We start from the raw sequence: 27,056 nt of genomic DNA on the forward strand, positions 1-27,056 counted from the left end.
TCATGTATATGTGTACATATGTACTATGTTATATGTGTATGTATGTATACAGCACTTTACAAAGCATTTTCACATGTATTATTTAATTTTGTCATATTTGGCATGCAAATACAGCTTATTTAGAAAACATTAGAGTCTCCAAAAGATACACCTTTAACTTTCCAAAATTTGGAATTTCTTGTAAAGAGCACTCATGCGAATCTCTTTCATGTAAAGGGTCTAGCACTGGGAAAGAATGGGATTCTTGGCCTCTGACCTTCCACTTCTCGTGTCTTGGACACGTGAGGATCCACAGAGGAGCCAATTAAATGGGGCGGGGGGAGCACAACACCTCTCTCAGCCTGTGGCCTGCATTGCTGAGTGACAGTGTGTTCACCAGCTACCAAATTATAGTCTGATACAATAGAAGAGATGTCACAAGGCACGCCATGATTCATTATCCCATTAATTGTACAGTCTAATTACCACAGAAGTTCAGAGGATGAAGAAACCACTTAAGTTTGTAAAGTTCCATTAGGCTCTCAGCGCCACAGGGACTGTAACCACATCCTGTGTATTGCCCTGCCCTGCCACCAGCCCCCCGTGGACTAGCCCGTATGCCTGTCCTATAGTAGATACTCAAAACTTTGTTGACCTGAACTTTAGACTGGTGACAAGGACATAAATGTCCTATTGAGGACATAACATTTGAGGTGAGTGTAAAGGATGAATAAAACTCTTTAAGTGTTGGCGTAGAGGAGAGAATTCTAGTAGGATTAGTCAGTCAGCAAATGTTAATTAAGCACCTGCTATGTGCAGGCCCTGATCTACGCACTGGGGATACAGCTGCAGGTAGAGTAGTCCCTTGGAACTAGCATTCTGCTGGGGGGGTAGGCAGTGAACACATAAACAAATAAGCCCTCATAAGGACTATGAAAATGGTGAAATCAACAGTGTGCTAGAATGACTTTGTGGGAGAGAGAGTGCTTTTAACCAGGATAGTCAGAGCTTTCCAAGCAGAAGGAAGAGCAGTACAAAGGCCCCAGAGAGGTGAATTTAAGTTTGACACGGTAGGAGAAAAGCTGATGTGGCTGGAGATGATCTCTAAGCGGGGTGTGGAAGGAGGCGGGATAAGAGAGCTGGCAGGGGCCGGTCCATGTGGAGCTTTACACTCGTGCTGAGGATTGGGGCTCATGCTTGGTTACAGTGGGAAGCGGAGCCGGAGAAGTACGGGCAGCGGTAGAATGGACGGGGCGTATTTGCAAGAAAGGTAAAGCAGCTTGGCTGGAGGGAAGGTTTAAGCAGGGGAGTCCCGCCTGAGAAGGCGGGAGAGAGGCCAGACTGTCAAATGGAAAAAAAAGGCGGGAGCGGGGTGAAAGGACAGGGAGAGCAAATGGGAAGATCCGCTCAGAGGCTATGAAATGGTGAAATCCTGTACCGAGGTGGTGATGGTGGACGTGAAAAGGAAGACGACACAACAAATACAAGAGTGAGCAAACGAAGACTTTCTGTGGATCGTTGACGACTCACGTATCTGGGCCAGGAAGAGGGAAGTTCCAGTCAAAGACGTATGTGGAAATGGAGAAATCAGATTTTCTTATTGACGGAGTATATTAGGCTATCAAGGGAAAATGGTGTTGTCTTATATTTAATGCTATTTGAAAGCAATTTTAATAGTTGTCCCCGAAGATAAAGTAGAGAAATTTCTATATTTATAAGAGATTGCCTAAGAAAAGACCTAAATGTGGCTGGCTTACTCCCTGAAGCAGAATTATTTGAAATACTCAGACGTTTTGAGAATGTTTTGAAAATTGTGGAAACTTTTTTTTTTTTTTTTTTAACCTAAGGAAGTTGGAAACTTTTCTCTTGAAATGTCGACTCCTAGAATGGTCTCCATGAGATAGTTTCCACTCGGGTGTTATTGTTTTAGTTGGCAGTCAGTAGACAGCAGAGATGCGGAGCACAACTACAGCAAAGCCAGTGTTTTGGAAAGAATTTCCAGAGTGCACGGATTTAAGGTACTGTGGAAATTTTTGACCTTAATGCGGTTGAGATCTAGACTGTTTTATCTTTTAAAAGTGAGAAACTGTAACACTCCATGAATCCACTGACTCTTCCCCTTCAGTATGAATTTGCTGAGATACAGTCACATAGGGAACACAGGTTGTGGGCCTCGGGTTTCTGAGAACCCTTCCCCAGTGTGGTGGTCGGTGTCTCACAGCCCATGGAAAGTCGTTCCGGATATTCACCACGGCCGTCGCAGAGTTTGTATCATGGTCGTAACACCTTTATTTAGGGAATCTCTCAGTGCACCTCCCTGGCTACTGAGTAATAACTGGAGACCTCGAGAGGCCCTGTGACTTTCCTGAATTCCCGTCACACTAGAACCTGGGCGTCGCAATGCCTCAGAGCCTGCCCTCCCTCTGAAATGATGTGTGACCCTCAACTAGAAGGTGCTAACGACTTTCATGTATGTTGACCCTTGGGAATACAGTTTGAAAAATGATCTCTTCTGGTTCCTGTTCCTGAGACTGGAGCTTACAAAAACGAAAAATTGACACACTCTCATTCGGAAGGTATTTTAGGGACACACGCGGTTGATTTATTTTGTATGAAAAAATTCTGAAGTGAAAATTCAAATGAACAGATTTTTGTCAGTCATGGTTCCAGGTTACAAGTGAGGTCTTACTGATCTTGAAAAGTGACTGCGTCCTGCTAAGATCAAGAAGGTTTTCTGTTTACAGGGCCTAGCTCACAAACAGCTATGCCACCAGTACAGAAGCGTTGCTTCTCAGATTCTCCCACTGTGGTTTCCCTAACGTGGAGGGGAATGAACTCACATAGGGTGGGGGTCAAGTGTGGGATTGATGACCTACCTAGCCTGGAATGGTTCACTTTTTAAATCACATGCTTTATTTTAAATTCATGCACGTTTTGTTTTCACCTCAATGTCCTACAACATTTGTTTTAATATTAAAATTATTCAACTTTATTTAACATAGAAAAAGTTAATATTCCAGGAAGATGTGTTTTATTTAGCCTATGGTTTCACATAACTCTTGGCACACTGCAGCGTTATCCCTGGGGGTATATAAACATACACGAGTTCAAGAAACCTGAGAATAAAGATTTTCTTCCCCCAACTACAAATTCCTCTTACACAGACTTTTGCACTTGCAAATCATTTGGGGCATAATTAGAAGTCCGTAAATCAAGTAATGATTTAGGCCTCCTCACCCTCCTTCAATGGAATAGTTTGAGAGCCTCTGAGGGTAAACCAGGCGGGTCTACCTGCTAGAGGGGAGCGAATGAGCACACTTATCACTCAGTCGGTCCCTTTACTGCTTGGGTGAAGCCGTTGGCTACCATGGTAGTTTTGACTAGGATGCAGTTTTTTATCATATTTTATTAAATGTACCTCCGTAATGGACCATTGGACAATACAAAGCATAAGGGACACGGATGTCAAAATTCAGTTAATGGAAATAAGAGTAGTAATTCAGCAGTGCTTCGAGACAAACTTCACCAAATGCAGGAATTGTCTTCATTTGATCACTGTTCTCTATAGCGCACACGGTCTTTGTAGGACTTCAAAAACCACAATTTGATACACACACGCAAATACACATACGCGTGCACAACACGATATCCAATTTGCTTTATTGGGAAGAGAGACTATCCCAATATAGAGATTATCCCAATATACAGAGACTATCATAATGTATTATTTGCACAGAGGTACTAAACTTGCTTACCCATTTTACCAGTTGCAACCAAAACATGAAAGTGACTCAGACAGGTTTGTTCTGTAGGTTCAAAATGTAAGCATTTCAAATACCAGGGCGTGAAAAGTTCTTGGCTGTTTCAGACATTATAATCTCAATATGTATGTGGCTTCCCAACTAAGTATGAGATAACAATTTTAAATTAATATAGTGAGTCACTTTTAAAATGGGAAACATTTCTCTTGTTATAATGACTTTTAAAAAAAATAGAGGTATGCTTGACATATAACATTATATTAGTTTCAGGTATACAACATAATGATTCAGTATTTGTATATATAGTGAAATGATCCCCACAATAAGTCTAGCTAATGTCCATCTTTACATAGTTACAAAATCATTTTTTTCTTGCGATGAGGACTTTTAAGATCTACTTTGTCGCAACTTTCAAATATACAGTACAGTATTACTATAGTCACCATGCTGTCTGTATATTATATCCTCATGATTTATTTTATAACTGCAGGTTTGTACCTTTTGACCCCTGTCACCCATTTCACGCAACCCCACCCCCCTCCCCCCTGCTTCTGGTGACCACCAGTCTCTTCTCTATATCTATGAGCTTGTTGTTGGTTTTTTTTCAGATTCCACATGTAAGTGAAATCATAAGATATTTGTCTTTGTCTGTCTGAGACTTACTTCACTTAGCACAATACTTTCCAGGTCCATCCATGTTGTTTTGAATGGCAAGATTTCATTCTTTGTTATGGCTGAGTAATATTCCGTTGTGTGTGTGTGCATGCCCTGCATACATATACATACATACATATACATACATACACACACACACACACACACACACACATTCTTTATTCATCCATTGACAAGACAGGTTATTTCCTTGGCTATTGAAAATAATGCTGCAGTGAACACAAGGGTGTGTATACCTGTTCGAATTAATGTTTGCATTTTTTTTCAGGTAAATACCCAGAAGTGGACTAGCTGTGGACCATATAGTATTTCTGTTTTTAATTTTTCGAGGAACCTCCGTACTGTTTTCCATGGTGGCTGCACCAATTTACATTCCCCTCAGCAGTGTACTGGGGTTCCCTTTTCTCCACATCCTCGCCAACACCTGTTATTTCTTGTCTTTTTGCTACTAGCCCTTCTAACAAGTGTGAAGCGATATCTCATTGTGGTTTTGATTTGCAGTTTCCTGACGATTGGTGATGTTGAGCATCTGTTGGCTGTCTGTATGTCTTCTTTGGAAAAATGTCTATTGAGATCTTCTCATTTTTTTACTCTATTGTTTTTTTTTGTTGGATTTACTCAAGTTCTATGAGTTCTTTATCTATTTTAGATAAATATCGTATATATTATCAGATATATGACTTGAAATATTTTCTCCCATTTAGTCGGTTACCATTTCCTTTTGTTGATTTTTTTTTATAAATATAAATATTACTTAGAATGAACTTCTAAATCAAATTTTAATAATATACTAATATAAAATAAAATATCTTGCTTAAACTTATTTCTTTGTCATAAATCATGCAAAAATGAGAAAATTATTTTTTAAATGTCTTTCCTGGGATGTTTTTAAGATAACATATTCCTTTGAAGGGAGTTTGTGAGTCAAAAAGTTGGAAAATACCGGATACCTATATAGTGAAATAGGTTACAGTTTTCTTTACATTGTAGTTCGCATGTAACTTATTGGGGTTTGGGGATCAAATTGAGAGATTCTGTGAACTCTCGATAGACTCTTCTTCAGGAAGGCCTCTCTTCTCTGTCTATTATTTACCACTTGCCCCTGAATTTTCCCCTAAAACTCGTTCTCTGCTTACAATTATATGGTTAGATGTGTAATTGTGTCATGTGTGCCTCCCCGCAGGACCGACTGCTCCATGAGGGCAATGGCCACGTATTTTGTTCACCTTGTGCCAAGAACTCATTAGTGGTTCTTCAGAAACTTGGGGAGTACCCTACTCCTGTTACATATTTGTATGTTACCCTTTAGGCAGGTTGTTTATATTTCCATTTGGTACCTTTAGTTTCTGTTGAGTATTTAAGGGGACTTTGATTCCTCATGGTCCATAAAAGGCACACCAAAATTTTGTATAGAATGCTCACCTGTCAGTGTTGGAAACTTACCTGATTGAATGATTGGACTTTCATTGTTCTGATAGAATTTAGAATTAGGACTATGTATGTATAGTATGTATTTAATGTATTCAGGAATTCCAGTGAATATTGTTTGCAGGTCTTAGAGACTAAGTATCTTTCCCTTTATATATCTACTCAATACTGAGTTTGATGAAAAGATCCTGTGTTGGGGAGAGGTTTTGTTTGTTTGTTTGTTTTTTGTTTTTATGAGACGGGTTGGGGTAGTGTTATCTATAACAGAGTAGGGAGGATTGGTTTATTATCTCACTTAAAAATAGCCGAGTTCAGTGATTCTAACTGCTAAGGTATTTTAAAGCTTTGGGGGGAAATTCATAAGTCATTCATTGAAAATGCCAGTGTAATGCTGGTCCAGCCTTTTTGTTTTTAAACTTTCATCTTCCACAGAGATAGTGTTGTGCTATATAAATATATAGTGCTAAGAGTAGGGGAGGGTCAGAAGGTCGGTCAGATCAAGTGGCAGATACATACGGAGCAGTCCCATATATGACATAATAGCGGCACCGACAACAAAAGGGGACCGTACTGCTTCTGTAATACGTTTTCAATCCCATGAATATTGTCCTCTCCCGTCCTCTGATTCTGACCTTCCCTGGTCTCTTAAACTAAACGAAATATCCCCCTCCCACCACCAAAAAAAGCTGATTCCTTGATTTTTTTTCCCCCTTAAAGGAATTTCTCTTGTGTATAAAATGCTCAGGCTGTGAGTCAGTAGTTTTTGGCATCATTTCTCTGTTAGCTCCTAGTCAGGAAGTTCAGCCAGGGGTTGGAGTGATTGCTAAACACTGAGGACTTCCCAAGACCCATTTTTAAGAGTGAACTAATAATGTGACTCCTGGGAACTTCGAAACTCATCCTTCCTCACTACTGTAATTCTGAGATTCACACAGTTGGCTTTTGTTTTGCGCAATTCCAAATAACGCTTTTGGGTCACATGATTTCTAGGCTAGTAGTATTGTATAGGAGAAGCAAGATCAGTTCCTTATCTGTGCTGTGTTCCATTTTCACAGTCCATATAACAGTCTAAATGTTGTTGATACAGTGTTCTTACTGTGGTGTTGATCTTCGGTCCTTTGAGTCATTTCTAGCGAGAATAAATACCTGACAGCTGTCTCCTCCACCCCTCCCCTCCCCTCAGTCCACTGGGAAATTAATCAAGGGCCGAAATAATTTCTCTTCTTGGTCTTTGTAATTCCACGTGGGGGATTAGGATTACGAGTCCTCAGCTTTCGTATGTTACAACATGAAGCATTTTGTGTTTTCTGGTGAGGGTGTTCATTGAGGATCAATAAGTATTTTCCCATTTTACTTTGTCCCTCTCCCCCCTACTTCTGAGCAGTTTACTTATGGCGGCAAGGAAGTGAAGCACAAGTTACGCTTGGAGGGGTTGCCTGTCAGTTTTAGCTTCGCTGTGTTACCTTAGCAGACTGGCTGCAGGCTAATCTGTTTACATCTGTTTTGAATTGCTCCTTGGTCAGCCAAAAAAGAAGTGGAGGGTATTGCTCTGAAGTGGTGGACCAAATAAGAAAATTTCCTGTTGCAGTTGTCCTGATTTTTAAATTAGCGCCACTCATTCTTTCCTGTTTCCCCCTTACCACACAGACGTACCCCGTTGATGATCTGCTTACTTTTAGGGATACACTATCGCCACCCTGTATAGCCTCAGGCCCCTGATCTCGCCTAGAACAAAGAATTTCAAGTCTCAAAACTGATAGTAAAGCTCTGGTATTTAAACCATCTCTACAAGACAGACATATGGTTCAGATTAAAGTCTGCTGCTCTGTATTAAGAGAAAGGGATATGAGATCCCATTTCAGCCTGCAGACAAATGCTGACCAACCAGGGTGTTGGGGTTGGAAAGAGACTTAGCCGATTACGATAGGAGCCACTTGTGAGTGGAGAAATAAATGACCGTGGGCCACACGAAGAGAGCAACTCCACCCACATGGCTTCTGTTGTGTGGGTGTGAGTATCCGTCTTAACCAGTTTCTGCTGCTGTTTCCTTCGGTAACTCTTGAGACTAGTCATCACCTCAATGTTGAATCTGTAGATCATGGGGCTTTCCCGTTGCCAATAAGCGATCGGGGACGTAAAGTATCGTTACGGGCATTTTTGTACCAGAGAATTTTCTGAAACTGTTACCAACTGGTCACCGCCATATGTGTGGTTACCATGTGATCATTCATACAAAGCCGTAACATCATTGACTGTATTCCTTACGGTGTACTTTTCATCTCTGCGACTGACTTATTTTATATTTGGACATTGGTGCCTCTTAATCCTCTTCACCTATTTCGCCTATCCCTCTGCCCTCTTCCCCTCTGGCAACTACCAGTTCTCTGCACTTACCTGTGTGGTGCTGTTTTTATTGTTGTTGTTTGTTCATTTGTTTGTTTTGTTTTTTAGATTCCACATGTGAGTGAAATCATAGGGTATTTGTATTTTTCTGGCCGACTTATTTCACTTAGCACAATACCCTCTAGATCCGTCCATGTTGTCACAAGTGGCAAGGTTTTGTTCTTTTTTATGGCTGAGTAATACTCCATTGTATTTATATACCACACTTTCTTTCATTCATCTGTTGATGGACATTTACGTTGCTTCCGTATCTTGGCTATTGTAAATAATGCTGCAATAAACATGGGGGTGCATATATCTTTTTGAGTTCGTGTTTTTGTTTTCTTTATGTAAATACCCAGAAGTGGAATTGCTGGACTGCATGGTATTTCTATTTTTAGTTTTTTGAGGAACCTCCATGCTGTTTTCCAGATTTGGCTCTCCTGGTTTACATTCTCACAAACAGTGCATAAGGATTCCCTTTAGTCTACATCCTGGTTAACACTTGTTGTATCTGACTGGTGTAAGGTGATACCTCATTGTGGTTTTGACTTGTATTTCCCTGGTGATTAGTGATGTTGATTATCCTTTCCTGCGTCTGTTGGCCATCCACCTGTCTCTTCTTTGGAAAGTGTCTATTCAGGTCCCCTGCCCATTTTTAACGGCAGGAAAATATTACAAAGGCTGTTGCCCTTGAGGTTAGTGTCTATGTTTTCTTTTAGGAGTTTTATGGTTTCAGGTCTCACATGTAGGTCTTTAATCCACTTTGAGTTTATTTTTGTGTATGGTGTAAAAAAGTGGTCTAGTTTCATTCTTTTGTATGTAGCAGTTCCCATTGTGTGTTCTTGCTTTCTTTGTCATAGATTAATTGACCATATAAGTATGGGTTTATTTCTGGGCTCTGTTCTGTCCCATTGAGCTATGTGTCTATTTTTGTACTAGTACCATATTGTTGGATTACTGTAGCTTTGTAATATAGTTTAATATCTGGGATTATGACACCTCTAGCTTTTTCCTTCTTTTTCAAGATTGCTTTGGCTGTTCAGGGTCTTTGTGGTTCCATACAAATCTTAGGATTTTTGTTCTAGTTCAGTAAAAAATACTGTTGGCATTTTTACAGGGATTGCACTGAATCTGTAGATTGCCTTGGATAGTATGGGCATTTTAATAATATTAATTATTTCAATCCATGAGCATGATATATCTCTCCATTTATTTCTGTCCTTTTCCATTTCTCTCATTAATGTCTTACAGTTTTCAGAGTATACAAATTTCAGCTCCTTGGTTAAATTCATTCCTAGGTATTTTATTCTTTTTTGATGTAATTGTATATGGGATTGTTTTCTTAATTTCTCTTTCTGCTATTTTCTCATTAGTGTATAGAAACACAGTAGACTTCTCTATATTGATTTTGTATAGTGCAGCTTTACTAAATTCATTTATTAGTTCAAATAGTTTCTTGGTGGAGTCTTTTAGGGTTTTCTATATACGGTATCGTGTCATCTGCAAATAGTGCCAGTTTTACTTGTCTGATTGTGACTAAGCTTTTCAGTACTTTGCTGAATAAAAGTGGTGAGAGCGTACATCCTTGTCTTGTTCTGACCTTAGAGAAAAAGCAGAGTTAGCTGTGGATTTGTCATAGATGGACTTTATTATGTTGAGATATGCTCCTTCTGTGCCCTCTTTGTTGAGTTTTTATAATGTATCGATGTTGAATTTTATCAGATTATTTTTCTGCATCTATTGAGATGATCATACGATTAAAAAAATTTTTTTAATGTTTATTATTGAGAGAGAGAGAGAGAGCGCGAGCAGGGGAGGAGCAGAGAGAGAGGGAGACACAGAATCTGAAGCAGGCTCCAGCCTCCAAGCTGTCAACACAGAGCCCAATGTGGGGCTCAAACCCACGAACCATGAGATCATGACCTGAGCCGAAGTCGGATGCTTAACCGACTGAGCCATCCAGGTGCCCCAAGATGACCATATGATTTTTTACCTGCATTTTGTTAATGTGGTATATCGTGTTGGTTGATGAGTATATAGTAAACCATCCTTGCATCCCTAAGATGAATCCCACTTGATCGTAGTGAATGATCCTTTTAATGAATTTTTCAATTCAGTTTGCTGATATTTTGTTGAGGATTTTTGCCTCTGTGTTCACCAGGGACCTTGATATGTAGTTTTCTTATTTTGTGGTGTCATCGTCTGGTTTTGGTATCAGGGTAATGCTGGCCTCTGAAGTGTTCCAAAACATTCTGAAGCATTCCTTCCTCTGCTATTTTATGGAATAGTTTGGTATTAATTGGTAATAATAGGTATTAACTTTTCTTTAAATGTTTTGTAGAATTCATCTGTGAAGCCATGTGGTCCTAGACTTTTGTTTGTGGGGAATTTTTGATTACTGATTCAGTTTAATTACTAGTAGTTGATCTGTTCACATTTTTCATTTCTTCCTGACTCATTCTTAGAAGATTCTATGTTACTAGTAATGTATTCATTCATTATACATTGTCTGATCTGTTCGGCAGGTAGTTTTTCATAGTAGTCTTTTATAATCCTTTATATATTTGTGGTGTTGGTTGTTACTTCTCTTTCATTTCTGATATTATTTATTTGAGCCCTCTCTTTTTCTTGATTAGTCCGTCTAAAGGTTCATCAATTATATTTTTGTCTCCATTTCATATATGTCTGCTGTGATCTTTGTTATTTCTTTCCTTGTACTAAATTTGGGCTTCATTCTTCTTTGCCTGGTTCTTGTAGGTGTGAAGTTAGATCGTTTACTTGAGATTCTTCTCGATTCTTGAGTGAGACCTGTGTTGCTATAAAATTTCCTTTCAGAAGTGCTTTTGCTGCATCCCAAAGATTTTGATCCCATGTGTTTCCACTTCCGTTTGTCTCCAGGTATTATCTTATTTCCCCTTTGATCTCTTTGTCGGCCCCTTGGTTGCTCAGTAGCATGCTTTTCTTATAATTGATTTCTTCTTTCGTAGCGTTGTGACGGGAAAAGATGTTTGATAGGACTTCAGTCTTCTTCAGTTTTTTGTGACTTGTTTTGTGATCTGCCTTGGACAGTGTTTCGCCTGCACTTAAAAAATACTGAGCACAGAAATTCTTTCTAGGGCTTCGGTTCAAAACGACAAAGAATCTATAGTTAATTTTTTGAATATACGTTGACTCTATTCCCTTTTTTGCCGTCAGTTTCTGTTATTTTGTTGTTGCTATTCTTGCATTTTACTTACATTGAAGTTGCCTCTCTTCAGTTTTTCCTGTATCCTGCACCAGTGTCTGGTCTAACAGCATTCTTCTTCCTGAGCCTTGTGAACTACACTTTAGCTTATGATAGTGTAGCTGATTTTACTTGTGCCCCCTAACTAGGATGGTCCACGGTTGACGTGAGCTGAGGAGACTGGGTATTCTGGTATATTCTCTAGGATGATGTAGTTCTAGAAAGCAAAGAAAAAAGATAGTTATTGAATACAAAGTGACTGTGATTTTAAAGAAATAGGCTGTGTCCATTCTCTGGCTTGTTACCTATGGGATTTGAATAATTAAAGGTTATAATCAGAAAATAAAATACATTCCACACTTAGGGGAGAGTGAAGATTAATTATCTGAAAGATTTGTCAAAATTATGTCAACTCTCAGTTGTCCAGTTTTGTCTGTTTGTTTCAACTGTTTTGTTTTTTTTTTTCTTTTTTCCCTCCTCTTCTGGCCATCCACGTTTTTTTGACTTGCTAGTATATCAAGTCTGTTTACCTTCGGTTGGACATATTGAAGGAAAGGAAGGGAGATCTAAATCTCCTTACTGGTGTTGTTCTTTGTTAGTAACTCTTGTTAAATTAGGGGGAAAGGTAGCATTATAGAAAAAATGATTTTTTAAGTTATAAGAAATGTGTCTTAGTCCATTCTGGCTGCAGTAACAAAATACCACAGCCTGGTTAGCATATAAATAACAAATTTATTGCTCACAGTTCTGAAGGGATTATATAGATCCTTCAAATATTTACTCCTTTTAAATTGTATTTGAGTACACTGTAAACTTTATGGTTGTATGTAAATTCTTCATAGTTTGTAGGATTATGGTTGTCTTCAAGAAAAACATCAGCGCAATCTCTGTTTTAACAAGTAGCTCCCAGGTCCTGTCTTCTTACCTGTTCACAAAGAGCTGCTTGGAGTCCTCACGCATTTATGTCCCTTTTGATGCTTATCTCTATTTGCCTCTTTTTCTCCCTCCCTCTCTGTCCTTGGTTGATCAGTGAACCATTTGTAAAATATTTCTTGAGTGCCTTGTCTTCTGCCAGGCACTGTTCTAGGTGGTGTAAGAAATCAGTGGTGAGAAAAACAGCCTGATCTCTGCTCTTCTGAGCCCTGATGACGGTGGAGCTTAGATCCCAGTGAAATTGTCCTGCATGGCAAGAAATAGAAGTGGGGAAGAAAAAGGATCCTATTCTTTTCTCCATTTTCCTTTTCATTATGGAATACTACACATATAGACAGAAATGTCAATTAACCATATATATACTTTAACGAACCACTATAAAAGCAAAGCCCTATGCAATTACCACTTGGATCAAAAAATGAATAATTTCATCAGCCTAGACTGTACCTTCCCATCCCGACTTCATCCTTGCTTCCAAGAGGTAATCACTGTGTCAATTTTTGTGTTTTACCACCTGTGTAATGCATCCCTCAGGAGTTTTGCTCCATGAAGTGCCATATTTATTGGATATAATGTGGAGTGGGCTCATTCATCATGCATTTTGCTTGTTCTTGAACTACGTATGAATGGAATCATACTGAATGTATTGCTTTGTGTCTTACTTCACTCGACACAATGTTTGTGAGATTTATCTGCGCTTGTATAGCTGAGATTTATTCACTTGTATTTCTTTATAGTGTACCATGATACGAATACACCAGAAGTCATGTTTTCATCGTATCTTGTGATGCATATTTGGATTGTTTTCAGTTTGGACATTCTTAAGCATTTTTCTTGTGCACTCTTAAACGTTCATGTGCATTCTTAAACATTTAAGAGTCTAAACCGAAGAGTAATGTTGCTGGGTCATACAGTGTGTCCGTCTCCAGCTTTTGCTTGTGATGCCAGCTGGTGTCGCATGTCCACGTGTGCTTCCACTCCTGTGTGTCCTCATCACTCCTGGGTGTTACTACACATCGTAAGTTTTGCAGTCTGCTGAGTATGTAAGTGAGTGTGTAATCTCATGTGGTTTTAGTTTTTTAATTTTTCTCTCCAGTAATGAGACTAGACTCTTTTCCATGTCTTTTGGCCTTTCTTTTGTCATGTGTCTGCTTCAATAAGTCTTTTGCCTGTTTTTCTAGTGGGTTTTCTTTGTTACTGAGTTACAGGAGTTTTTGTTTCAATAGTAAGTATATGAGTCTTTGTTGTATGTGTTACAAATATTTTCTTTCATTTTGTGGTATCTCATTTTACTCTTTTTAAAATGTCTTTCAGTGAGTTGACATTTTAGTGTAATTTTAATGTAACCAAATTTGCCATTTTTTCCTTTGTGATTAGTGCTTTTTGTTTCTTGTTTAAGAAATCTTTCCATCCCTCGAAGCTTTAAAGATCTTCACTTTTATTATTTCATAAAACTCTTGTAGTTTTACCTTTTGCATTGAGTCTGTGATCCACCGGGAAGTGACTTAAGGATATAGTGTGAGGAAGGGGTCCTATTTAATTTTTTTTTTTTTTTTTTTTTTTACATATGGAAAATCAGTTGTTCTTATGCCATTTATTGAAAAATTCAGTCTCGGGGCGCCGGGGTGGCTCAGTTGGTTAAGCATCCAACTCCTGATTTCAGCTCAGATCATGATCTCACGGTTTATGGGTTTGAGCTCCGCATCAGGCTCTGCTCTCACAGGGCAGAGCCTGCTGGGGATTCTCTCTCATGCACTCTCTTTAGCTCTCTTAAAATAAATAAATAAACTTAAAAAAAAAAAAAAAAGAAAAATTCGACCTATATCTCAATCATATATAGTGCCTACCATTCTTTTCAATGTACTGTTTTTAAAATTTTTTTTTTTTTTTACATTTATTTATTTTTGAGAGACGAAATGAGACAGAGCATGAGTGGAGGAGGGGCAGAGAGAGAAGGAGGCACAGAATCTGAAGCAGTCTCCAGGCTCTGAGCAAGCGTTCAGCACAGCCCCATGCAGGGCTCGAACCCACGAACCATGGAACCATGACTTGAGCCGAAGTCCCTCAACCGACTGAACCACCCAGGGTCCTCTCAATGCACTGTTGTTAATGAAACATGCAGTTTGTATGCCTCAAGCCACTAGGTGACTTTGGGAATTACATACACAGAGCAAAGGGTTGATAGTCAAGAATAACATGAAAAACAGAATATAATAAATAAGGAATTTGGAATAGTTACGGGATGTACATTTACCTCAACATAAACATACATGAAATGATGAAAATGCAGTGGGGGTATGGTCTTTAAGGGCATGTAGACTGGCATTGTTGGCTCTGCCTTGTTCTTAGGAATTTTTTTTTTTTTTTTTGAACTTTAAATTTGGGCATGTTGCTTAACAAACCTCACTTACCCAGACATAAAACAAAACTTATGCTCATCTTAATGAGGTAATGGGTACGTGGTAGTATATCACACAGCACTTGACGGAGTGTCCTTTACAGAATGTCTCCTGACTTTATTCTGTGTAACTGAGAGTGCTGCAGGGATGGGAAGGGTGCCGCTGTGACAGAGACCTGGCCAGTCTGGTTCTAGGTCTCCCCAGGTGCCCGGCTCCCTCCAGGGTTCGCACCGCCCAGCTGCGTGGCCGGGTGGCTCATTTCCAAGTACCCTGAATGAATTTCCTAGTAGTTCAGAGTGATTATTTATTGGTTGTGATCAAACTTGGTAAGAAATGCCTTATTTTGTTCACCATGTAACATCTGGTGATTCACAATGAATCTGCATTGTGTCCGTAGTCCAGTTCTATGACTTAGCATTTGATTGAGACAAACTTAACAAATAGAAATCCCGAGGGGAACTGATCCCATTTCTGATCAAGAGTAATTATGTGCCCATACTTTTCCCCCAGGCACAGGTTGCAGACTACCGGGATGACGTTGTATGACTGCTGCAGGTCCCCCTTTTCCTTCTTTGAAAGGCTTTGCTCCTGTCTCAGCTTCCTTGTAATGATGTTTTTCTGGTTTTTGCCACATTCTCTCTCTTCCTGCACCTATAGTGTAGGAAGTACTTAGGGGTGTGTTCTAAGCCTTAATTCCCAGCCATCCCTTTTACTTCACTTACTCTATCAAAAGATTCTTATTCATTCAATCCTATGGCTCGGTTCCTCAGAACATCTCAACTTGAATTTCTTCTCACCTCCTTTAATTCCAGGCATAACAAAAAAATTTTTTTTTCCTTCCCAAACCAACTACTACTGATGAGGTCTTACCCACCCAGATGTGCGTGGTCCTCCTCTCTACTTTCTCCTCCTTCTTGTCACATGTGTTTGTCCAGAGTCTGCCCTCAAGTCTGGTCCGGTCTTTTCTCAAAGTAGTCTTTGAACTGTCTTTCTCATTTCCATTACTTCTGCTTCATCATAGGCCTTCCTCTTCACCTCACATCTAATCTAGTCTTGCTTTTGGGTTAATTTTACTGCATCACCTGTCTGCTCTAAAAGTTCCAGTGACTTCTCATTGCCAGTAAGAGTGGTCCTCAAACTTCTTCAGAAAGAATTTTGTTTTGTTCGTTTGCTTACATTCAGATGTCTAAATTATTTCCAGGAGATTGAGTAGGGCTGAGGTAAGGTTTGTGGATCACTCTCCATTTCTAAAAGTGCATTGGTGATTCTGATGTACAGATAGGATGAAAATCAGTGGTTGGGAGAGGACAAGGGGATGGAATGCATGGTGCGTGTGATTGGATGTAAGTAATGATCAAGATAAAAATTTTTTATTGTGTGGTAGATTCATGGCTGCTTGTTGCATTACTAAAAATATTTCTAGAAGAAAACACAGCGATGAATCTTTGCGACCTTGAGTTAGGCAGTGATTTCTTAGATGTGACACCAAAGGCTTTAAGTGACCTTAGAAAATCTCAGTAAATTGAACTTCATCAAAATTAAAAACTTGTATGCATCAAAGGACATCATCAAGAAAGTGGGAGAAAATTCTTGCAAATCGTATCAATGGACTTACATCCAGAGAATATGAATAACTCTTACAACTCAATAATAAAAAGACAACCCAATTTAAAAATGGGCAGAGGACTTGGATGGACATTTGTCCAAAGAAGGTATACCGATGGTCAAAAGCATGTGAAACAGTGTTCAACATTATTAGCCATCAGGGAGATGCAAACCAAAATCATAGTGAGAATACCACATACCTCAGTAGAATGGCCGTAATTAAAAAAAAAAAAAAATGACAGTAATAAGTGTTGGCAAGGATATGGAGAAACTGGGGCCCTTGTACATTGCTGGTAGTAATGTGAAGTGTGGAGGCCACTTTGGACAGAAGTTTGGTCAATTCCTCAAAAGTTTAAAAAGCATACCAGTGATTCTGTTTCTAGATATATACCCAAGAGAAATGAAAATATACATTCTTCTTTTATATGTATGAAGTTTATTTTATTTATGTTGCAAAGGAGAGAGTGAGAGCAGGGGAGGGGCACAAGAGAGAGAATCCCAAGCAGGCTCCACGCTGTCTGCACAGAGCCAGTTTAGGGCTCCATCTCACGAATCCAGAGGTCATGACCCGAGCTGAAATCAAGAGTCGGACACTTAACCGGTGAGCCACCCGGGCGCCCCAAAAACATACATTCGCAAAAAACGTTCAGGAAGGCTCATAGCAGCATTATTCATAATACTGAAAAGTGGAAATAACCTAAATGTACATCATCTGATGAGTGGAGACATAAAATGTGGTGTAACCGTATATGGAATATTGTTCAGTGATAAAGAAGGGACCAGAGTACTGATTGATAGATGCTACAACATGGAGGAACCTTGAAAACGTTATGCTGACGAAAAGAAGCCAGACACGAAGTCTGCGTATTGTGTGGTTCCTTTTATTGGAAATGTTCAGAATAGGCAAATTGAGAGGGACAGAAAGCTGGTTAGTGATGGCCTGGGGCTGGGGTCATTGGTGGGAGAGCTGGGGGGAAGTGGGCAGTGACCGCTGCTGGGTGTTGGGTTTCTCTTTAGCATGGTGAAGATGTTCTAAGATTGAGGTAGGGGTTTTACAACTCCATGAATATACTCGAAGCCACTGAACAGTACACTTTAAATGGGCACATTTTATGGGATATGAAGTTTATGTCAGTAAGGCTGTGGAACAAAAATCTGAGTGGAAACAGGCCACGTGTGTCCCCACCTGCCCCATGCGGCCTGCACAGCCCAGCAGCGGGGAGTTACTTCCCAAAACCCCCAGCAGCACCCGAAATACACTGGTTTGAGTTTTAACTGCTTTTATTTTTCCCCTCCGGTCTTCTTAAAATGTGTAGCAAAATGCCCCCAGAGGTAAGCAGCTGAGAGAATAAGGAGGAGGTTCTTTCCCTTCCAGTTCTTCAGTCCCTGGAGTATAGGTTAGAAGGAACTAAACTTCCACAGTAAGTTCCAGATTTAGTATGTTAATGCCTCGCGGCTTCTCCCAGATCACTAACTGAAATTTTCAGAAAATCTGTTGTAGCCCAAATGGACAGTGAACTAGCCAGAACTGTAACTTCCCAGCTGCACAGCAGTATTGAAGATGCCTGTGAAGTACTTGTGGGGAAGATCAGACAGTGGTGTGTGTTCAGCGAAGCTGTGGATTTATAGTCATGTGTGTATTGAAGAGGGAGGGTGGGTCACACTCGGTTAGGTTCGGTACATTAAAGAATGAATTGGGATACCTCGGGATCATTCACTAGAGGACTCTGGCTTTAGTGGGAAGAAAGAACGTGTCCCAGCAGGCACGGAGAGGTAGATTTTGCTTAAATGTGCAGTTAGGAGTGGGAACAGTACGTAGAATGGTTACAGGAGACCCCTTGACAGGTTTGCGGGACGAGAGGATTTTTGCCTGGCGTGGAATAGGAGGTGAGGGCAAGCAGATGGGGGGGTTCATTGTTGCATCGTACTGAAGTCTTGCTGTCGGTCATTGGGTCCAGTTGTCGCAGCCAGCCATCTGGTAGTAACATGCCGTCGAAGCAGGTGCTTCCCCAGGTGTGGATCCCCGGGGCTGTCAGGCCCCGATCAGGTCGCTGGTTCTTGCCTGCTCGCTTTTCCCGTCAGTGCCTCCTGACAATCATGGCTGAAGCCATTGTTGAAGATGGTTCCCTTTGAGAGTGTTTCCTTTGTAAAGATTTCCAGTTTGATAGAATTAACAAGCTCATGCCGTGAAGTTTGTGCTTTCCCCTCCCCGGCAGTGTAAATGGGTAAAAATGTTATTAATTTTAGATAGAGCGTTCATGGTTCATAATGTGAAATGTCCTATGTTTTGAGCTGCTTTTTAGGAAAAATTTAAACCTACTGCTTTTAATTAATTGCTTGGCGTATTGGCATTTTGCATTCAAAATACAAAATACTCCATGATTCTGTCTTTTGGACTTTGCTGACCAGTCAGACCAACATGAGAGCACACCGGTTATTACAGACTTCATCTGCATCGTTCTTCCACATGGTACAGAGGAAGGCCAGTCATGGAAAAGGATCCGATGAAGGTGTATGGAAGCCAGTTGACAACAAGAGCAATGGAGGGTCCTTTTCCTAGATGATTCCCAAAGACACCTGTTTGCTGAATCTCGTTTGTTAGGATTTTTAACAACGTATCCTCATGCTTGCAAAAAAAAAAAAAAAAAAAAAGTCTTAATAGAGTTTAGCACATGTAGGCTTTAACGAGTAAATTAAAACTTATTGGGTGTCAGAAGTTGTAGTTTAGTTGGTAGAGCTTTAAATGCAGTTGCGTTCATAGTCCACATTTCTTAAGTACCTATTGTGTTTAAACACTGTTATATGAGGTAATTTGAGAGAGTCTGAGATGAATAAGTTTTTGAAAGGAACTAGAAAGAGAGGGTGTTTTTCAGGAGCTAGAAGAATAGGGTCTATATATATGACAATAACCCAAATAAGGCAGAAATACAAAGTAATAGGAGAGTACAGAGAAGGTAGAAGGTATTTCTTATAGGAGATCCAGGAATGCTTGGCAGTAGAGGCATTTATTTTCCATTGATGAATGAGAATATTGGATTTCTTATACCAGAAGTTGTAAATGTTTCTACTGAAGCCCCTAGTGATCATTAAGTTAATTTTAGAACTGTAGACAGGATGCCCAGGAGGTAGAGGCTCTAGTGGCTGGCCAGCTGCCATTGTAAGGATGAGAAGGCTCCGGGAGCCAGAAAGTGACGGGAGGATTGGCCTAGTGATTTTATTGCCAGTTCATTCAGTGACCCTTTCTCGAGTCCCTGCTATGTAGGAAAGCACTGTGTGGAAATGGTTAAGTAAAGCTGTATCCCTCCCATCCACGCACTGGCAGAGGGCGTAAACACATAATGCAACTAAGTATAATATAAGCAGAGTAATTGGGATGTGGAGGCACAACTCAAGGGCTATGGAAGCACAGAGGAGGAAGCCATTGACCTTGTCTTTTGTGGGGGAAATCAGTTAAGGCTTCATACAGGAAGTAATATCTGACTGGGCCTTGGAAATAAGTGATATTTCGAATGTGGAAAAGAAAGGAAAAGTCATGGCACAGAGAGGAAATAGCCAAAGGAAGGCACGTAGACACAGGATGTGAGTCGTCTAGCAATGCTAGAATGGCCAGGAGAAGTTGGAAGGGTGGGTGGGGCTGGGGACAATGCTAAGAGGGATAGACTATTCTGTGAGCGGATGGGAACCACCAGTGTTGTCGAGTGAGGAGTGATCTGGGTGACCACCACTGTGCTATGAATGGGTGGCCTAGAGGGAAATGAAATAGAGGTGGTAAGCTGTGCATGAGTCTCTGTCAGAATAGGGATATGAACTAAGGTGCTAGGAATGGAAATACAAGAAAATGGATTCAGGCCACACTTTATTACCAGTTGGAAATGGGAAATGAGAGGGAGAATGGGGACTCCAGTGCTCTTTGTAGCTGGGCTGGTAATGCCGTTAACAAACACTAATGGGAACATCACTGGAAGAACAGATTCGATTTCAGAAAATGGCCAGTTTGAGCTGTTTCTTCCCAGGTAAGTATTAGAAGCTCATGTCAGGACCTTGAGAGTGGGTACCAGGACCAGAGAGGTAAATTTGGAGCATTATTACCAAACAAATGATAACAGAAGCTGTGAGGCCAGAAGAGTCGACCTTAGAGCAAGGAATAAGAGACAAAAATCAGTGCATGCCTTGTAAGAAAACACCTGCCCAGGTGGGAGGAAGAAAGGAGCAAAGCAGATAGCAAATGGAGACAGAGTTGTCAAGGGAAGTAAAACCAGGGAGGGGAGAGCAGGGGGTGCTCCGCATTTTCAGGTGCTGTGACCGTAGGGAGTGTGGCTGGCCCTGGGCGGGCAGTGTTCTAGGCTGGGCTCCATACAGCTTGCTACCTAAACACGCGCACACAAGAAAGTGTCTGGACTCAATGGCTGTCTATCCTTTGGCCTGCCATCCTTGCCCATTTTCTCCAGTCCTCCTCCGCCCCCCATCTCTCTCATCTGCTCTCTCTCAAAACAGTGGGACGGGAAGAAAAGCAGGGGGCAGTTGAAGCACAAAAGGGCTTGGAGTTGAATTGTAAGCATTCCTGTTTCAGTTTGTAAATAAGTTGCCTACTCTTTCTTTTGAATAAGCCACCTTAATGATAATGACGTCACTTTGTCTAAGTTTTCAAGTCAGTATGTCTCTAGTGGTCATAAATGTGTTTGTCCTAAGAAGTAAAAATAACATGAAAATTCTGGGTCCGGGTGAGTGGGCTTACGTGTAGTTACGGGTTCTGATGCAGTCTTAACACCAGTCGCTACCCAGTGTTGTTTTTGTTCTTAAAGGAACAGGTGTGCTTGCTTCACTCAGCATGGGTTATGAAAGGAACAGTGTTGGTTTTGCTGACATAAACCCATCATGTTTACTTGTAGTCAGCCAGATATCTTTCGCGTTCCAGCTCATCCGTATCTCCCTTTCACTGTGATTCGTTTTAAGTTCAAGTGACTGGTTGTATAATTTCTTTTCTATTTTATTATTTTTTAATTTAAATCCAAGTTAGTTAACACATGGTTGTGTAATTTCTAAGAGTCCTCTTTTCTTTAAAAAAAAATTTTTTTTTAATTTAATGTGTGTTTATTTTGAGAAAGAGAGAGAGAGAGCATGAGCAGAGGAGGGGCAGAGAGAGAGGGAGACACGGAATCCGAAGCAGGTTCCAGGCTCCGAGCTGTCAGCACAGACCCCGACGTGGGGCTCGAACCCACGCGCCGTGAGATCATGACCTGAGCTGGAGTCAGACGCTTAACAGACTGAGCCACGCAGGCGCCCCTCTCAGGATCCTCTTTTCACATTTGATTCTCAAATTTCATGATCCAGAGCCTTTATTCAGTGACTAGAAGCTGGTATGTTCAGGGCTGAGATAACATGAGCTATTTGTCTTTGCAGATTTCGGCTTCAGTAACCTGTTCACTCCCGGGCAGCTGCTGAAGACCTGGTGTGGAAGCCCTCCCTATGCCGCGCCCGAACTCTTTGAAGGAAAGGAATATGATGGTCCCAAAGTGGACATCTGGGTATGTACTGTCTTCTCTTAGACCCCATGGTGGTCCTCACCCTCGCTTGCTAACAGCTGTCTTCCCCCCGGGTGACCCCTAATGCCACATGCGAATTGAGATCTTGACCCGTATTCTTTGAATTCCCGGTTCTTGGTGCAGAGTCTTTCCTCCAGCTCTTGTGTGGTGGACCCAGCCACAGGAAAAAGCTCTGCCTTTTGCATCTGCAAAAAAAAAAGCCCAAGAGCAAGCTCGGATGGGTGCCCTCGCTAGGAACAGACATTTTCTCTGTTGGTGCCACTTGCCTTCTCCCCAGAGGTTGAGTACCGAGAGAAATTCTCGTTGTGTTACCCCAAATTAATGTCTGGAAGCGAGGAAGACCATTAGCTATCCTGAAGATGATTGGCCTGGCCAATGCCCGTATTATTTCTCACACAGACGGGGGGAAAAGGTGGCTCCATCATCTTGTGCACGACTCGCCGTCATCCTCACACGCGTGCCGTAATGGCCTCTTCCGTCTCCTCTGATGCGATTAACTGTGTGTCCTCTCTGTTTGGGATGCAGAGCCTTGGAGTCGTCCTGTATGTGCTTGTGTGCGGTGCCCTGCCGTTTGATGGGAGCACACTGCAGAATCTGCGGGCCCGGGTGTTGAGTGGAAAGTTCCGCATCCCATTTTTTATGTCCACAGGTAAGGGAGTGAGCAGCACACAGCAGTGACTGGGTTCACGGAAAGTTACACGAGCTGAGTTACGCAGGAATTGAGGGATAGACTACACATGGCCCGTCCGGCAACCTTTCTTCGCTCCAGTTGGCCGAACTGGCGTCTCCAGAAGCGAGGTTCTCTAACAACACAGTGTATAGACTGTGGCATCAGAGGGCCCTGCCCGAGTTGGCCTGAGTTTGGCTCCGGGCTCCGCATGTAGCTGCTAGTGTTGTGTGGCCGATTGCTAAATCCGTCTGAGTTTTGGTTTCCTCATCTGTACGTGGCTGGCAGGTTCGTGAGGGCGTTACTACGAAGACTAAGTTAAGTGACTTATGGAAAGAGTCAGTGGGCCCATCACATAGTTGCGAGGCAGTAAATACTCCCGTTTCACCCCTGTCCTTTTCTCCCCCTCTCCCACCCTTTTTCAGGATATTTCCATTTCCTGGGGCCCCATAGAGATGTGGCAGTAAGGGACAAGGATAGAGCAGGCTTTTCGTTTCGGCCTTGCTGCTGCTGCATTTCCTACTCGCGTGACAGTTATCCACCAGACTCAAATAAAAAAGTATTTTTTAAATGAGTGGGCAGTAGGGTAAGTAGTTTTTGGAAAGATGTAACACTTTGAAAACAGACACCACACACCCAGAATGTGCAGTGTTTTATCACCATTTATATGCACATGAAAACAGTTTAGAAACAGTGCAGTCAACAACCTAGTTCGTTTTACTTCGTCATGTTTTCACTATAAGCAACAGCATACAGAGTGGATGGCCCGTGGTTGGTGACGCAGTAGAAGCACATGGGAATTGCATTTTTGAATAAACAGGAAACTTTTTCTAGATTTCACTTTAAGTCTCCTTAGAATTAATGGCCTAATATTCTGTCTGATAATGAGAAGTGCTGTGAGAAAAGGAAAATAGAGAAGTCTCAGGGCTGGTGGGGAGGGGAGGTTATTTGAAAAGGTACACCCAGGGGGCCCCGTCACTGAGAAAGTGACATTTCAGCACAGACTTAAAGAAGGTGAGGGAGTGAGCTCTGCGGTCTGAAGTTGAGCTTTCCAGCTGGGGGAGCAGCCCGGAGGCCGCTGGTGCAGAGGCCGCCCGGAGGGAGCATGCTGGTGTTTATGGAGCGGAGAGGGGTGGGGGGGGGTCTGTGCTTGGAAGGAGTGACAGGGACAAGAGAGAGATGAGATCAGAGAGGCAAGGGGAGCTTACTTTGAGGGCCCAGTCACTTAGTGCAAAGACCTGAGTTTTTACTTAGAGTGAAATGCAGAGAATCAAAGCGTTTTAACAGTGGACTGATCTGATCTGATCTGACTTGTGTTTTTCCTAACTTTGATTATCAAAATTTTCAAACACAAAAAAATGTCAAAAGCTTTTGAGTGTGATATTGTTTTAAGAAAATCACTTTGACCGCTCTGCCTGGTTAAAAGGCTTAGGGGCTGAAGGCGGGAGACTTTTGCAATAATCCAAATGGGAGACACTGGCGGCTAGTTCCCAGACAGGGTGTGGAGGTGGAGATGGTAAGAAGCGGTCAGATTCAGGAGACAGTGCATCTTGTGGCAGGTACCAGCCAGAGCATTTTACAAACATTGACTCATTTCATTATTATACCAACGAGATACGTAAGACTATCACCTCCATTTTACAAGTGATAAAACGGAAGCCAGGACACGTTTAGCAGTTTTGCAAAGATAACCCAGCTGCGAAGTGGTTGGACTAGAATTTGAACCTAGGCGAGTCCAGTTCCAACAACACTTGTGTCGGATTTGACGTGAGGGAGAGAATAATTAAAGGTAACTCCAGGGGTTTTGGCTTGAGCAGCTGCCAAGGATGGATTTCCTGCCAACAGAGGTGAGGATGGCTAGGGAAGAATACTTACTGTTTGGAGAAATGTTTTAGAGGAGTTCTTTTGAGATGCCTGTTACCCACCTAGGCTGAGATACTGTGTAAGCTGTTGGGATATAAGTCTGCAGGTTAGTTGAGAGTCACGGGCTAGGGATGTCCATTTGGGAACCATCAGTGTAGAGATAACATTCAGAGCTAGAGATGAGATCGCTTTATAGGCAGTGATTGTGGGGAAGAGGCCCAGGGATTGATCTCTGGAACGCACTAACAGAGATCAGGAAGACGAAGGATTGGCACAGGGATCGCTAGTGGAGGCAAGCCAGAGGGTCCGCGGTCCTGGAAAAGAAGTAAGGAAATGTTTCAGGGAGGAGAGAGTGAAGAATTGTGTGGGGTGCTGCTGACAGGTCAGAACAGATGAGTGAGAGCTCATTGGATTTAGGAACGCGGAGCTTAATCGATGACCTCGACATACAGTGTTGGCGGAGGGACAGGAGCAAGAACTGAATTCACGTGGCTACAACAGAAAAGGAGTGGGAGGGAAATAGCAAGAAGAAACGGACACAGCCATTCCCAATTTTACTATAAAAGGAAGCAGGGACGAGGTCCAGTGGACGGCTCTGGCCGGCCACCAGTGATCATGCCGTCATCCACTGGACGTCCTCCGTCTTTATCTTAACGACTGGCCAGCAGTAGTTAGCACTTAACCCCTCCTCGCTTTCTTTCTTTTTTACACGTAAACTGTATTATGTTCGCATAGTATTAGGTTCACGGCAGAAGTGAACACAAAGCGTAGCCAGTTGCCATCTACCCTCGTCCCCTCACACTCACGGCCTTCCCCACCTTCAGCGTCTACACCGGAGAAGAGTCTGTTACAGTCCATCAGCCTGCATTGACACTACACCAGATGATCCTCCCAAATCCATAGTTTACATTAGGGCTCACCCTTGGTTTACGTCCTGTAAATTGGGACAAATACGTGGTGACGTGTATCTACCGTTGAGCTGTCATACAGAGCATTTCCACTGCCCTAAAGCTCCCCGGTGCCTGTTTACCCCTCCCCCCAACCTCTGGTAGCCACTGATCATTTTACTGTCTCCATCGTTAGCTTGAGCCTTTTCTAGAATGTCATGCATAGTAGTTGGAATCCCCAGTACTATGTATGTAAGGTTCCTCTCTGTCTTTTCATGGCCCGATCGCTCATTTCTTTTTAATGCCGAATAACATTCCATCGTGTGGCTATACCCCAGTTTATCTGTTTACCCAGTGGACGACTTGGTCGCTTCCAAGTTTGGGCAGTTGTGAATAAAGCTGCTCTAGACATCTTGGGCAGGTTTTGGTGTGGACACAAGTTTTCAACCCTTTGGGCAAATACGAGGAAGTGTGATTGTGGATAAAATGGAAGAATATGTTTGGTTTTGTAAGAAACCGCCAAACTGTCTGTTAAGGCGGCTGCGCCCTTCTGCCTTCCTCCCAGCAATGAGCGAGAGTTCCTGTTGCTGTACATCCTCCCCAGCAGTTTGTGTTGTCACGGCTTGAGGTTTTGACAGGCTCATAGATAGATGAGTAGTGGTTTCTCATTATTTTAATTTGCAATTCCCTCTTGATGTATGATGAGGAGCACCTTTTCATATGGGTGTCTGCCATCAGTCTGTCTTCTTTGGTGACTTGTCTGTCCAAGTGTTTTGCCCATTTTTAAATCAGGTTGTGTATTTTCTTATAGGTGAGTCACTCCTTACTTTGTCAAACACTTTTTTCTCCCTGCTTCTCGGATGCCATGCCCTCCAGTGTTCCTCCTGTCTCTCTGGATGCACCTTCTTTGTCATCTCCCCCAGTTTTCTCTTTCTCTGTTCATCCTTTCGGGCTTTCTTCTTTTCCACCATCATTCTGAGCCATCTTATTTACCACCATGGCTTCGATGATGACCATGACTCTCAGTCCCCAGTTAATGCTCCATGAACTCTCTGGCCCAGACCTCTCCTTTGGGACGAAGGGTGACCTAACCAGCCTGTAGCCACTGATCAACTTCACTTTTATGTCTTGAATTCACATCAATAGAAACATTTTCAAAACCGACCTTAAGTCTCCCCCTCCCTATCCTTCGTTCCCTATCTCAGTGAATGGCATCACCATCTGAAGAAGGCAGGAACCAGCCTCATTCCCCCTCCTCTCTCACCATTGCCACAGCTGATCAGTTACCAGATCCTGTCCATTCAACCCTCCATACCTATCTTCTGCAGTGGCTCTTGCCTAGATTAAAAAATAGCCAACTAGGGGCGCCTGGGTGGCTCAGTCGGTTGAGCGTCCGACTTCAGCCCAGGTCGTGATCTCGCAGTCCGTGAGTTCGAGCCCCGTGTCGGGCTCTGTGCTGACAGCTCGGAGCCCGGAGCCTGTTTCAGATTCTGTGTCTCCCTCTCTCTCTGACCCTCCCCTGTTCATGCTCTGTCTCTCTCTGTCTCAAAAATAAACATTAAAAAAAATTAAAAAAAAAAAATAGCCAACTAAATGGATTTCTGGCTCCAGTCTCGCCCCTCCCTAATCCATTCTCCACACTGCTACAGGAGCACGTGTATAGAAACAAGCAGTGAACATATACACGTACACAAGTCTGATCAATCCA

The 27,056-nt window shown here is 42.0% G+C and overlaps 1 protein-coding gene across 10 annotated transcripts in view; it reads left to right on the plus strand.

Annotated features, from left to right (window-relative positions):
• SIK3 (SIK family kinase 3) overlaps positions 1–27,056 on the plus strand; it is a 241,684-nt gene that overhangs the window by 168,440 nt on the left and 46,188 nt on the right. For all 10 annotated transcript variants that reach the window (XM_078432773.2, XM_060604824.3, XM_078432769.2 and 7 more), the window contains exons 5-6: positions 21,789–21,913; positions 22,457–22,580. In XM_078432773.2, coding sequence (XP_078288899.1) covers positions 21,789–21,913; positions 22,457–22,580 — 249 coding nt within the window. The remainder of the gene's footprint in view (positions 1–21,788; positions 21,914–22,456; positions 22,581–27,056) is intronic.

Source organism: Panthera onca, chromosome D1 (assembly GCF_046562875.1).
Source record: "Panthera onca isolate mPanOnc1 chromosome D1, mPanOnc1 haplotype 2, whole genome shotgun sequence".
In the NCBI taxonomy this organism is placed as follows: domain Eukaryota; kingdom Metazoa; phylum Chordata; class Mammalia; order Carnivora; family Felidae; genus Panthera; species Panthera onca.